The following is a 15,117-nucleotide window of genomic DNA, read 5'->3' on the forward strand; positions in this document are numbered from 1 at the left end:
CCTATAATACATTTTGAGGCGATTTAGGTCTGACAGGCCTAGACATGATTTCGCCGAATAGTCATACAAACAAAAAATACAATAGTAAGACAGTATAACATGAAATCAAACAAAGGATTTAGCATGACATGGGCCTGCTGCCACAGGCAAGACGGCCTTGACGAGCATGACCGCGACACTATGCATACTTAATCTACTCGAGCTCCACGTGTTAAGCTCAACAAGACTAACCCTTTGACGCATCGACTCTCGACCATCTATATGCTTCGGCCTCAATGATTTTCTATGTAGCTCAATATTCGATCCTCGACGATGTGTATCCAAGCTCTCAAACAATCGCGTCGACCCTCAACTATTTGTACCTAAGGCCTCAGATGACTTGGTAATGTCCCTTTTCCAGGTGCCCTTGCAAATATTTTAGAAAACAAAGCTACACATTCAATTATGTATACTTTTTTAGTTACCATACACAGCAACATCGGATTCATAACTCTAATATAATCTAATACATTAATGAATGTAAATTCTCATTTTCAACAAAATCGGCAGAAAACCAGGGACATGATCATCATTTGTTCTTAGATTTCACAGGAACTCCTTTGTACATCTCCACACGGTCCTTCAACGCATCTCGTCTTGGCCGAGCAAGTTTGTTGTTCGGGTCGAATAGAAGAACTTCTTCGAAAGCTTTCAGAGCAGACGTGTATTCTTTCTTTTTCTCATATGCATCTCCAAGATTGTTCCAAGCTGTAACATACCCAGGTTGAAGCTTTACAGCAGTTTCAAACTGGGTAATTCCCTTGTCCAGCTTTTCGTCACGCACATAACTAACCCCGAGCGCGTTGTAAACCTGAAAACATAAACGATACAAGCTGTAACAATGATATCATTAAATATCGACCCTCGATCAACTCAACAAGTCAACTAATGCTCGATTGAGAACACACGGAATATGAAACTGGATGAGAGAACAAAAGATTTCGAAAAGCTAAACACGACGAAGCGTGTTATTGATACATTCTATCCAGTTTCAATTAAAATGAACGAAAACAAAGCAGATTATCAAATGATTGGATGTTCTTGATATTCCAACAATCAGAAATCAGTGAGCTAGAGTGTATCAAACCTGCGCAAGATCTTGATCATCCCCGTCCCACTTATCGATTGCCTGAAGCAAAAACTTCGTGGCAGCAGGATAAAACTTCCTCCTCAGCATCACTGCACCAAGTTCGAAGTACTCCATAGCACTGGCATCACCACTTCTCACTTGTTCCTGACCAACAAATAATGAGAATGGAAAGCGCATTAGCAAAGCTAGACAATCAATGACCTCAGCCAATCACCTACTTCATGGGGTGATTTCAAATGAATAGTTTTCGTTTAAAAATTCAGTATATCCCACATTGGTTGGGGAGGAGAACTAAGCATTCTTTATAAGGGTGTGGAGACATCTCCTAAGCAGACGCGTTTTAAAAACCTTGAGGGAAAGCCCGAAAGGGAAAACCCAAAAAGGACAATATCTGTTAGCGGTAGGCTTGGGCCGTTACAAATGGTATCAGAGCCAGACAACGGGCGATGTGCCAACAGGGGTGGACATGAGGCGGTGTGCCAGTAAGGACGCTAGACCCTGAAGAGGGGTGGTTTGTGAGGTCCTACACCAATTGGGGAGGAGAACTAAGCATTTCTTTATAAGGGTGTGAAAACTTCTCCCTAGCATATCCGTTTTAAAAACTTTGAGGAGAAGCCCAAAAGGGAAAGCCCAAAGAAGACAATATTTGCTAGCAGTGGGCTTGAGCCGTTAGTTCATGGGCACCTCCCTTTCCCTTTAGAATCATCCCAATCTAAATGGATGAATTCATGTCCTTGAATAGAAATATCAATATTCGAAGAAATATTAATATTTCATTAATCTAAGTTCACCTCCATTGTTGAGAGGAAAAAGATCTTTTAGATCTCTTTCCACTTTTTACATATTACACAATCTGTAAATGTGGATTCTTACTTGCAGTTCTTTAGCAGAAAGATCGAGTTCTCTACGAACAAGAACTTGACGTATCACGAAGAAGGTTCCAACCCCAAGAAGACCTAATAGTATTAATAGATAAGATAACTGTATTCCTAATTCAAATAACTCCCCGATCTCGTAAACTGCATTCGTTTTGATTTCTTCCCTAGCAAATACTGATTCAGCAGAAATCAGCCATAAAAGTTGCCCTGATGAGAAAGCAGATACAAATAATGGTAGGCCTTTTTCTGGTTGACAACCTGCATAATAAAAAATGCTCTTCAAACATTCACCACTAAAGAATATAAAGTTTTGTTGAGTATATGTTTTGATTATACTGAAGAAAGAACACAACATGAATAACAAACATTAAGCTTTTCGCTATTTCACGAGGAGAAAGAGACGACCAACATAAAAGTTAGAACCCAGAACAAAAGCACTGATCCGAAAGCCTCGAGAAAGAAAGAACTTGACCAATGATAGGAAACTGCAATAAATAAAATGAAGCCCAACCACGGATGCCATCAACAAAGGTAGGAACTTCACACATGAATCCAAATTGCATAGAACTTAAGGAGGAAGAGAAGGCTCGTTATTACAATCTTGAAATAAAGAAACTAGAGCTTTTGAAATGCTCGTCTTCAAACCAAATGCAGAAAACCAAAGCACGGTGACTTAAAGATAAGGAGAGCCCAACCGAAGCAGAAAATCAATGATCTGACCTTCAGTAAAAAAGAATTTGGAGACAGTGAAGGATGGCATAGAAGAACATCTGGCAACAAGGGAAGTAAACAGATAGGGGAGAGGAAAACCCAAAAAAAATCGAAAAACACGACAGCAGATGGCGACAAGGACGACGACACCGACTAGCAGCAACTGCAAACACAATGCAAGAACAATGGAAGAAGGTGACGGCAAGACAACAAAGAAAGTAAAACCCAAAGACGAGAGAAAAAAACAAAATGAAAACCCCACGACGACAGCTGATGGTGACAAGAACAGCAATGCTCATGACAGTTGAAAACGATGACTATGGCAGCAGATACCGACTGTTGCATCATGGGCTGGAGGTTCATTGAGTCACCTAGTTTAATGAGTTATGTGTTGAATCTAGTTTGATATACCTTGCACTGTATGTATGAATATAGATTATTAATTTATGTATCAAATCTAGTTTACAGAGGTATTGATAAATTTGTGAATCAACATGTCTATATTTTTAACTTTAAGTCATAACGTACCGATCACTCGAAACATATCATCCACAAAATTAATGAAAATGCATTGAGATTATAAAGAATGTTGAATCAGAGAACAAATTACTCTCAAGCATTGTCGATGATTGAGATTCCATTGCCAATTCCCTTTGAAACATCTGCCTTCATCCAGAGTGTAGGAAAAAAAGAAGTTAATAATGAGACAATTCGAAGATTTTTCAATTCAATAGAGAAAAATACTTCATCTTATGGAACATTTACCTATTGACCCAACAATCTTCTAGACAACTACGAAACCGAATGACTCAGGAGTCTATGGTCAAAAACTCAAAAGTGGGATAAATTGTCCACCTAAGCAACTACAGAACCCTTTAAAAATTGATTTTAGCTGGTTGGTCTTTAATTATGAAAAATTATTGTGATCAGAGGTATATTTTGTCACACTTAATTTAAGTAGTTACAGAAATATGAGCTTAATAAGTGGATGCTTTTTGAACAAATGCATACCTGAAGTTTAGAAAACCTCTCAACATTAAGTCTACAGCCCTTCCTAAAGTTCCGCAATATTGGTACGTCAAAATGATGCACAATTTCCTACATAGGAACAACATCATTAGAAGCAATTGAAATGGTGAAAGTGTTGATTAGAGAACAGGCTTGGAGAAACAGAGGCAAAGGATACGTTGAATTACAAATTTCATCCCTATGATCGGTCAAAACTTAAAATTTAGTCCTATGGTTTAAAAGTTTGAATTCATCCCAATGGTTTGATAAAATCCTCATAAATAGTGATGAAATTATAAGGGTTTTATCAAATTATAGGATCTATTATGAGGTTTTATCAAACTATATGAACGAAATTTTGACTTTTAAAATCATGTGTGAGTTCTTACATTAGTTGGAGAGGAGAACGAAGCATTCCTTATAAGAATGTGGAAACCTCTCTTTAGTGAACGTGTTTTAAAACCTTGAGGGGAAGTCCAGAAGGGAAAGCCCAAAGAGGACAATATTTGCTAGCGGTGGACTTGGGTTGTTACAAATGGTATCAGAGGCAGACACCAAGCGATGTGCCAGCGAGGACACTGAGCCCCAAGGGGAGTGGATTGTGAGTTCCCACATTGGTTGGAGAGAGGAACAAAGCATTCCTTATAAGGATGTGAAAACCTCTCCTTAGTAGACGCATTTTAAAACCTTGAGGGGAAGCTCGGAAAAGAAAGCCCAAAGAGGACAATATCTGCTAGTGGTGGGCTTGAGGTGTTATACCATGTGAACTAAACTTGAACTTTCTCCAAACCATAGAACCTAACTTTATAATTTAACCAAAAAAACATTACAGATACTGTAATAAAAAAAAGTGCTACCAAGAAACAAATAATTACATAATTTTCAGGCTCTTGTTGAATCTAAACATTATGATTTTGACAAACAATTAATATATCGAACTCGTTCGGACTAAAATGATTTCAGGAATTCGACCATTACAAAATTCATAACCTAACTTGACAGATCATGTAGCATCAGAAGAATTTTCACTAAGAACTTGAAACATATCATGACCAAAACAGAACTTTTGTGCTTAAATGAACACAAACAGAGTCATGTTGAGTTTTCTTTTACGATCAAAGTAACTTTGAAATTTCTAAAAACACTTCAATGCACCTTCATTCAGTGGAAAGAGTGCTTCTTCTTTAAAATCAAAACTCAGAAACGATCATTTCAAACTGCCTCAAAGTTTCTTTCCAACTTTTTAAGAACCGGCAGATTTCATTTTTTTCAGGATAGAAATCTAAAAAGAGTTCATCTCAAACAGGACTTATGAATGAAATTCAAGAACAAAACACAGTTCCTCAAAATTTAAAATACGAAAATTAAAAAATAGAATTCGAATTTCCAGCCATAACCTATTCCACTTCCTCAAATTTCAACCAGGATTCAACAACTGAAGCTCACTAGCATAATACAAGAACAACACCATATTTTATATGTTAAAGAAAACAGAATCAATCATCCATGAGAGAAATCCAATAATCCATAAGAAGAAGAGATGAAATCTCACCTGAAGAACGAGATTCTGAGGCTTGAGCTGGAGAGACCCAAATGGGAGGAAAGAATGAGAAGGAGAAGGAGAAAGAGATGGTGAACGATGAAGACACAAACTCGTCTGTAAAGCCATTTTCTGCGATTTTCAGCGCTCAATTTGAGGTTTGTTGATCTGAAACTTCTGAAAATTGTTGATATGGTTTTGGCAGAAAGAAGGTGTGAGTGTCCAGAAGATAATGGTAAAAATCAAATTGATAGAAGGAAGGCAACCGTTTATTGTATCTGCTAAAATCTGGACCGTTAATTTATCATCCACACGGGAAAAAGACAAAAATGAAAATAAATTTTATATTTTGAAAAATAATATATTGCAATTTTAGTGGATGAGCCCATATTTGTATTTATTCTTTAAAAATTAGGTAATATATTTTTATTATTGGATATTTCATAAATATCTTATAGAGATTTGGTACAGATATATTTGGTAGATTATATTTCGTTGGGCGGCTAAATCTTGAAACCATATATCAAACGATATATATACCTCATTAGTTAGTGCTCGTACTTTCTTCTGTATATATATATATATGAAGTCATCAATAAAACCTTTAGCCAATATTTCTCTTTCAATTTTCTCTTCTTTGTGTTCATCTTGATCGATTGTGAGCGATGTTGTGCAATCCTAACATATATGTCTAAGAAGCTTTCTCCCCGCAACGTTCTTTACATTTTTTTGGGTTATAGTCCTACTTAGGGTTTCATTGTTTTGATCCCACCACCGCTGAGCTATATATCACCAGCCACACTCAATTTGAGGAAACTTACCTTCATGTTGTTCCTTGCTCCCATGCCCAACCTCTTTCTTCTCGTCATATTTCAAATTTCTTTGAACCATATCTTTACAGTATTGATTCATTCCCCTACCATTTCTTCACTGCACATTCCTCAATTCGAATAATCTTCGTGTGATATTTGTTCTGACTTTTTGGATGAGTCTGTGTAGGTTCATACTTCTCTTGCAGGTTCCTCTTTGCCACCCTCGACTTCTGAACTAACCTTTATTGAACCCTACTGCAATTCCTCTTCTTCTTTGGGCTCTCATCATACGATCACACGAGCCAAAGCTGGTATCTTCAAGTCTCGTCATCCAACAAAATTTGATATTTTGGGCTCATCTGGACTTCTTTCTGCTATTCATGCATCCACTAAGCCAAAAAGATTCGAATCTACGGTTAAGAATCCTACTTGGGTTGCTGCCATGGATGAAGGAATTTGAGCTTTACAACAAAATCATACTTCGACTTTGGTTCCTCACCCTGCCAACACCAACATCTGGGCTTTAAATGAGTGTTTTGCATTAAATATTTTTCTGATGGATCCGTCGAGCGTTTCAAGGCTCGTCTTCTTGATGCCAAAGATTATACTCAAATTCCTGGTCTCGACTACACTGACACTTTTAGTCAAGTTGTCAATGTTACCACTGTTCGTGTTGTGCTTTCTATTGCAATCACAACTAAATGGCCTCTTTGGCAACTTGATGTCAAGAATGCTTTCTTCAATGACACTCTTATTGAACATGTTCATATGAAACAACCTCGTGGGTATATTGATCCTCAATTTCCTACTCATGTTTCTTTATTAAAGAAAGCTCTCTATGGCTTATAACAAGCTCCTCGCGCCTTGCTTTATCTTGCAATCACGCTGACACGTCCTTTATTGTCTTTCATTAGCAATCTAACCTTATGTACCTACTTCTTGAGGTTGATGACATTATTGTTACTGGCAACAACCCATATGTTATTGACAGCTTTACTCACAAGCTTCATTATGAGTTTTCTACCAAGGATTTGGGTTCTATCAGTTACTTTCTTGGTCTTGAAGCTTCACCCACTCCTGATGGTCACTTTATTAGTTAGTAAAATATGCTCGAGATATTTTTTCTCGTGCTCAGTTGCTCGATAACAAACCAGTCCACACCCTCATGGTTGTTTCTCAACATCTGACTACTGATAGTTCTTCTTTCTCTGATTCTACTCTCTATCGATCTCTTGTTGACGCCCTTCAGTACTTCAGATATTGCCCATGCTATCAATTTTGTCGGTCAATTTTTGCATGTCTTTACTGTAGATCACTTTGTTGCTTAACGTATTATTCGCTATGTCAAGGGAATACTCTACTTTGGTCTTGCCTTTCGTCCATCCACTATTTCTAGTACGCTAGTGGCTTATTCGGATGCTGACTGGGCTAGTTGTCCCGATATCCCGTTCTACATTCGACTATTCTATTTATCCTGGTAACAGTCTCGTTTCTTGGAGAGCCAAAAAGCAACCGACTGTCTCGCACTCCAGCTGTGAATCTGAATATCGTTCTCTTGCCACGACTGTTGTTGAACTTATTTGGGTCACACATCTTTTGCATGACTTCAAGGTCCCTTTTTCGCTACCACCCTTATTCTTATGTGACAAAAAAAATGCTATTTTTTTTTTGAGCTCTAATCCCATTTCTCACAGGGGGCCAAACATGTTGAATTAGATTATCATTTCTTTCGAGAACTTGTTATATCTGGCAAACTTCGCACACAATATGTACCTTCCCATCTCTAAGTTGCTGACATCTTCACAAAAAGTGTTTCTAGATCTCTCTATGAACTTTTCAGATCTAAGTTTCACGTTCGTTCAAATGTAATGCTCAACTTGCAGGGTAGTATTAAAGATATTTTGCCTTGAATTATGATTTATCATATGTAACATATTTGACCATTTATTATAGATAAATATTTTGTATGATATTTGAATTCCATTACGCTTACCATAAGTATCATATTTTCGCTTTTATTATAGTCAAATATCTTGTATCAATTTATTACACTTTTCATTTATTGTACTTTCCATATCATTTGAAGTTTTTTATGAACGAGTTTTGACCGAAAATAACTCAAATGGCTAAGATCACGTGATAGTTATCTACTTTAAACCATTTTTTTTCCTCTTTCTTCCTTTTTCTATCTCTTGTTTCTTTTACCTTCTTCATTAATTTTGTTTATGTTACTTTCATGTACCTAATTAACAAAGGGGCACTAAAATGACCAAAATAACCCTCAACCCTTGAGGGTTGACTTTGATTTTTCTTTTTTTTTTTTCTACTCTTTTATTTTAAAAGTTACCAAAGATTTTTTAAGCATTTTTCTCTTCTACACATTTTAAAATTTGGCTTCTAATATTCTAAAAAAATTCCTTAATTTAAAATTTTAAACGAGAAATTTGCTCGTGTCGGGACTTGTGTGTTACAACATCTCAATACTAAGCTAGTGTCAAGCTCAACGCCCCTTAAGGTGTCACGACACTCTTCAGTGCAAAAAAGCACGTGTCTACGTCTTGATGCTACCCAAAATTTTCTATAGTATTCACACATGTTTGGATAGCATTTCAACAATGCACATATTTTTCCTATATATTCTTCTTTTTATAGTCGAATTGAGGGAGACCAATTTCACGAGAAAAATCGTATTTTTGATTTATAAATCTTTTTTGAAAACTAGAAAACCTTTCGATACCATGAAAGAATTTTCAAGCTCGTGATTTAGGAAATCGCACATGACTGAAAATCGACACACGACATTAGTTCTCTCTTTCTCTTCTATTTTACCGTTTTTGTTATGTGTCTTACGTTTTCGTTAATATCATGTTTGTTATTGAAAACTAGAAAACATGTTGGTTCACAACCTTGCATGAGAGTCTAACATGCTAAATCAATTTCCTAATGTCAAGGATTTCATTTTCAAGGTTTCGAAAATTAGACTGCGACTATAAAGACAGAGACGAAAACACATAAAATAAAAGTAAAATAAAATAAAATATGAAAATATGGTAAAATTTAAATCAAATTTAAGCAAACAATACCACAGATAAATCAAAACACAATCTGATTACAACTTAGTGTTGTTCAGGTTTATTACAAACGAGAACGAGTTTGGGTTATATTTACAAACAAATATCAAAAGACCAACATGAAGTAAGAAATAATCAAAATGCCCCTATGATGAGATTTGTTATGAATGTTGCTTTACGTGCTTTTCATTGTGTTAGAGAGAAAGATAGGCTATTGCGATCTTATCTATAAGGGATTGATGGATGTTATCTCCCCATTGAGCTTGTTTGCTTGTATATTTGCATGATATAGTATGTGTTAGCTCCAGGTATTTGACTATGTGTTCTCTCCGTAGAATATGTTTATCTGCACAAAACTAGGGCGTTAGAGTTAGGTTGGCTAGATGATGACCTAGGTCAGGTTGTCTCCAATAGACTGAGCACTTTATGATCGTGAGCGACGTTCAGAGGATCTAGACCCTAGTGCTTCAAGACTAAGAACTTCGATGACCTCCACGTCCTAGAAACGAGAGATGAGATTTAAACTACCTAGAAGTCCCTAAGAACCTCGTAGGCCTCCACGACAACCAAGAATGATCAAGGTAGCTCATTAAGCTATAGTAGTGTGAACAGTGTCACATGGCTGTTCAGTACCCTTTCCACTTTAGTATCGTATTGTCGAGACTCTACTTCGGGCTCCATACCATGGATCTAGGCGTTGCTTGTTAGGTTCATGCGACATGTGCCCCAACCTAGTGTAAATGACCAAGGGTCTCCTAAAACAGGACCCTTGTGCTGTAAACCCGTCCCTGAGCGTAGGTTGACCTAGTAGCTAACCGACACACAAGGAATCGCTTCCCCCAAACTTTGAAGACTTTATGGTCCCGTGGGAGAGTTGTCAGGTAACCACCATGGATAATGCTCAAATTGTTGTTCAGATTCAGATCCAGCTATACTGTTTTGCAACTTATGAGTTCCCGCCTCAACCTAGAACATTGATCATCCACTACATAAGCAAGACAAGCCACTTAAGTAGTAGAAAAGAAGAACAAAAATATCGCACAAACCCCTATGTGTATGCTTCAGTTCAGAGTCTTACTCGAAAGTTGGGGTACCCAGTTGCTTAGAGAGCATTGAAGCCTAAGCCCAAACTTCCTAGAGCAAAGAAAAGCCCGTGATACTTATTAAGTTAAGGATGCATTGAGAGCCTACAATTAGGTTGCTTATTGAGTATTATTATACTCACCCCTTTCTCTTTTCTTTTTTAGGTATTTATACGCTGCTGCTCGAGGTGAATGAGCGTTCACGAGTTGTGTGGTCACAGTGAGGGATTGTTCTAGAGTGCTAGCCCGTTTTTACATTTTTGAGGCTTTTATATTTTTGTTTTATAATGGATTCCTCGTATGCAACTTCGTCTTGTAATTGGACTTAATTTTTTTTATTTAATTTTGGTGTTCACTTTTCTTTTAATTTAAATTTTAGCGGATTTTATTATTATTTTTTAATTATTTTCGCTTTCGTCTTTTTAGTCTGTATTCGAGTCTCACATGCTAGAGCTCTCACTTTGCATGCAAGAGGTACCATAGGTACGATTATCTACTCAGTACGTAGCCTACTACACTCTTTTTTTCCTTGTTCTTGTTGTAAGTACTTAGGCTGACTTTGATCCTTTTATTTTGAGATCTCAACCTTGGTTCTAATTTAAGGGTTTTAGTACGGTTGTTCTTGGTGCTTGGTGTGTACTCAGTAAGTAGCCTGTCACACTCTTTCTTTCCTTGTTCTTGTTGCAAGTACTCACGTGGACTTTGGTCCTTGAATTCTGAGATGTCAACCTCAGTTCTGATTTAAGGGTCTAAGTACTATTTTTCTTGGTTTGTAAGTGTACGTCAATGGATTCTAAGATCTCAACCTTTGTTATGATCCAGGGGTTTTAATACTATTGTTCTGGGTCCTTGTCTTCAGAACTTGGATCTTGATCCTTATTCTATTCCTTGATCGTTGTCTTGTTCTTGGTCACTTTTTCGGTTGTTCTCTTTTTGTTTCATTCTCCCAAACACTCTCCCTAGGATTTATGGTACTAGTCATGAACTTGACAACTTGTGTCCAATGCTTCATACATTCCAATTGACATAGTCTGCATCATACGCTCCAAGCAACACAGTCTGAAACTACGTCCAAGTCTTCATGCGTTCCTAGCGATGTAGTTTGACCCCACATCTAGGTTTCATACAAAATTTCATAGCATCCGGGGGTTATCTAGATCATGAACCGAAGGTAAATTTCTTAAGGAGCATTATGGTCATTTTACACCGTTACTTGGTTTAACTAATTAACCATATCCAATGACAACCAAATTTCATATATATTATTAACATGTCATATTATGCTTAGTATTCAAAATTCATAGGCAGTGGAGTTCATTTAGTGAGATATTTTAAATTTGGAGTCTTCACTCACGGTTCTTGGTATTTTCCTTTCATATTCCTTTAATTCATACTTGATTTAAGGTTTATACAAAGATCAAAGCAATTTCTACAAGTATTTCGTAAGAAGAGTCCACAATGGCTACTTTCCTCGTTATGGACGTTCAGGACCTTTATTATGTAAGGGGGTTGTAGCTCATACGGTAGAGCGCTGGCTTTGCATGCAAGAGGAACAAGGTTCAATTTTGTTCTGATCTAAGGGTCTGGGTACTTTTTTTCTGCTTCTTATCTTCAAAACTTGGATCTTGATCCTTGTTCACTCCCCTATTTTTTCTGCTTCTTATCTTCAAAACTTGGATCTTGATCCTTGTTCACTCCCCTGGTATTTATGGTACTAGTCATGAACCTGACATCCTATGTCCAAGGCTTCATACGTTCAAAGCGATAGTGTTAACCTACGTCCAAGACTTCATACATTTCAAGTAACAAAGTTTGAACCTATGCCATGGGTTCATGCGTTCCAAGCGACATAGGTTGTACTCGAATCTAGGTTTAATAAAATGTTTCATAGCATTTGGAGGTCCTCTAGATCATGAACCAAAGTTAAATTTACTTATGTGCATTATGGTCATTTTACATCCTTACTCGGTTTAGCTAATTAACCTTATCCAATGATTACAAAATTTCATATTAACTATTAACATATCATATAATGCTCAGTATTAAAAATTCATAGACAACGGAGTTCATTTAATGGGTTATTTTAATGTTACTTAAATCACGAGCAATTTAATCAGTTCGGAGCCTTAACTCACGGTTCTTGGTGTTTTTCTTTCACATTTAATTCATACTTGGTTTAAGGTTTATACAAAGATCCAAGCAATTTCTACAAGTACTTCATAAGAAGAGTCCAAAATCGCTACTTACCTCGACATGGACGTTTGAGATTTTTATTTTATAAAGGGGGTGTAGCTCATATGGTAGAGCGCTCTCTTCGCATGCGTTCAATTCCCTGCACCTCCATTGTGTTTGTTTTGAAATCTTAGGTTCTCCTTAGGTTCAATGAGAAACAAAACATCCATACATAAAAGTAATTAAAAAATGGAATGAGTACAAAGGGTCTTGGTACTATGGTTATGGAATCTTATCTTCAGAGCTTCTTACCTCATCATGTACGTTTGGAAACTTTATTCTATAAAGGGAGTGTAGCTCATATGGTAGAGTGCTCGTTTCCCATGCGAGAGGCATAAGGGTGGTTTATGACTCAACCTTAATTCTATCTTAGGATTTTGGTACTATTGTTGTGGGTTCTTATCTTCAGAATTTGGATCTTGATCCTTTTTCTAGCCCGGATTGTGTTCTTGTTCGCCAAGACACTCTCCCTAGTATTTATGATACTAGTCATAAATCTGACCTCCCTAGTATTTATGATACTAGTCATAAATCTGACCTCCTGTGTTCAAGGCTTCATATATTTTAAGTGACACAGTTTGAACCTATGCCATGGGTTCATGCGTTCAGAGCAGCATTGTCTGAACTCGAATCTAGGTTTAATAAAAAGTTCCATTGTATTTGGAGGTCATCTTGATTATGAACCAAAGATAAATTTCCTTATGTGCATTAGGATCATTTTACACCATTACTTGGTGTATCTAATTAACCTTATCTAATGACTACCCAATTTCATATAAACTCTTAATATGTCATATTATGCTCATATTAAAAATTCATAGGCAGCGAAGTTCATTTAGTAAGTTATTTTAATGTTACTTAAATCATGAGAAATTTGATCGGTTCGGAGCCTTAACTCACGGTTCTTGGTGTTTTTCTTTCACATTTCTTTAATTCATACTTGGTTTAAGGTTTATATACAAGGATCCAAGCAATTTCTACAAGTACTTCTTAAGAAGAGTTCTAAAAGGCTAATTACCTCATCATGGACGTTCGAGACCTTTATACTATAAAGGGGGTGTAGTTAATATGGTAGAGTGCTCGTTTTGCATGCAAGAGGCACACAGTTCACCTCTTCCATTGTGTTTATTTTGAAATCGTAGGTTCAAATCCTTGGAATTGTAAGGATCTCCAAGACACTCCCTCTAATATTAAGCTAGATCATGAACCAAAGGACCCAATACTAATTAACCTTATCCAGGATAAGAGCACCGAATTTCATATAAACTCATGAGCAATTTGATCAGTTCAGAGCTTTAACTCATGATTCTTGGTATTTTTCTTTCCTTTAATTCATACTTGGTTTAAGGTTTATACAAAGATACATACAATTTCTACAAGCATTGATTATGAAGAGTCCAAAATGGCTTCTTACCTCATCATGAACGTTTGGGACCTTTATTTTATAAAGGGGGTGTAGCTCATATGGTAGAGCGCTCGCTTCGCATGTGAGAGGCACATGGTTCAATTCACTTATGTGCATTATAGAATTTGGAGGTCATCTATATCATGAGCCATAGGTAAATTTCCTTATGTGCATTATGGTCATTTTACACCGTTAATTGGATTAACTAATTAACCTTATCCAAGGATGAAACATATCATATATGCTTAGTATTAAAAATTCATTGGCAGCAGAATTCATTTACTAAGTTATTTTAATGTTACTTAAATACTGGGAAATTTGATCGGTTCGGAGCATTAACTCACGGTTCTTGGTGTTTTTCTTTCACATTCCTTTAATTCATACTTCGTTTAAGGTTTATACATAGATCCAAGTAAATTCCAAAGTACTTCTTAAGAAGAGTCCAAAATGTCTTCTTACCTCATCATTAACATTCGGAGCCTTTATCCTATAAAGAGGGTGTAGCTCATATTGTAGAGCACTCGCTTCGCATGGGAGAGGCACGGGTTCAATTCCCTGCACCTCCATTGTTATTTATTTGTTTCAAGATTCTAACCTATCACACTATACTATTTAGACTTATTAGTTCTAGTCTGGACTCAAATATAGATTTAATTAAAAAGTTTCAATTAAAGTTTCATAGCATAATTGGTTTAGCTAGTTAACCTTATCCAATGACCACCAAATTTCATATAACCTTGTAACATATCACATTATGAGAGTTCATTTAGTGGGTTATGGGTTATTTTAATGTTACTTAAATCCTGAGAAATTTGATCGGTTTGGAGCCTTCACTCATGATTCTTGGTGTTTTTCTTTCACATTCCTTTAATTCATACTTGATTTAAGTTTAATACAAAAATCCAAGCACATTCTAAAAGTACTTCTTAAGAAGAGTCCAAAATGGCTTCTTACCTCATCATGAATGTTCGGGACTTTCATTTTATAAAGGGGGTGTAGCTTATTTGGTATGGCGCTCACTTTGCATGCGAGAGGCACGGGTTCAATTCCCTGCACCTCCATTTATTTGTTTTAAGATTAAATATTGAATGAGTACAAAGATTTTAGCCTATCACACTATTTCTTTTTTGTTCTTGTGGTAAGTATTTGGACTCGTTAGGGTCTGTTTTTCACTTGTGATTTCTTGTCATGATCTATCTTTACGACTCTTATCCTTGGATTATGAGGTCTCAACCTTAGTTCTGGTCTA

The 15,117-nt window shown here is 36.5% G+C and overlaps 1 protein-coding gene across 1 annotated transcript; it reads right to left on the reverse strand.

Annotated features, from left to right (window-relative positions):
* Positions 1-415: 415 nt before the first annotated feature.
* On the reverse strand, positions 416-5,493 carry LOC111797459 (Tetratricopeptide repeat (TPR)-like superfamily protein). Its single transcript, XM_023680453.2, has 6 exons — positions 5,279-5,493; positions 3,730-3,816; positions 3,329-3,380; positions 2,003-2,265; positions 1,127-1,273; positions 416-850 (listed from the first exon to the last, which is right to left on the reverse strand). Exons 1-6 carry the CDS (start codon positions 5,393-5,395, stop codon positions 569-571), a joined length of 948 nt encoding a protein of 315 aa, XP_023536221.1. The 5' UTR covers positions 5,396-5,493; the 3' UTR covers positions 416-568.
* Positions 5,494-15,117: the final 9,624 nt, after the last annotated feature.

The sequence above is a fragment of the Cucurbita pepo genome, chromosome 6 (assembly GCF_057944985.1).
Source record: "Cucurbita pepo subsp. pepo isolate OVF chromosome 6, ASM5794498v1, whole genome shotgun sequence".
NCBI lineage: Eukaryota > Viridiplantae > Streptophyta > Magnoliopsida > Cucurbitales > Cucurbitaceae > Cucurbita > Cucurbita pepo.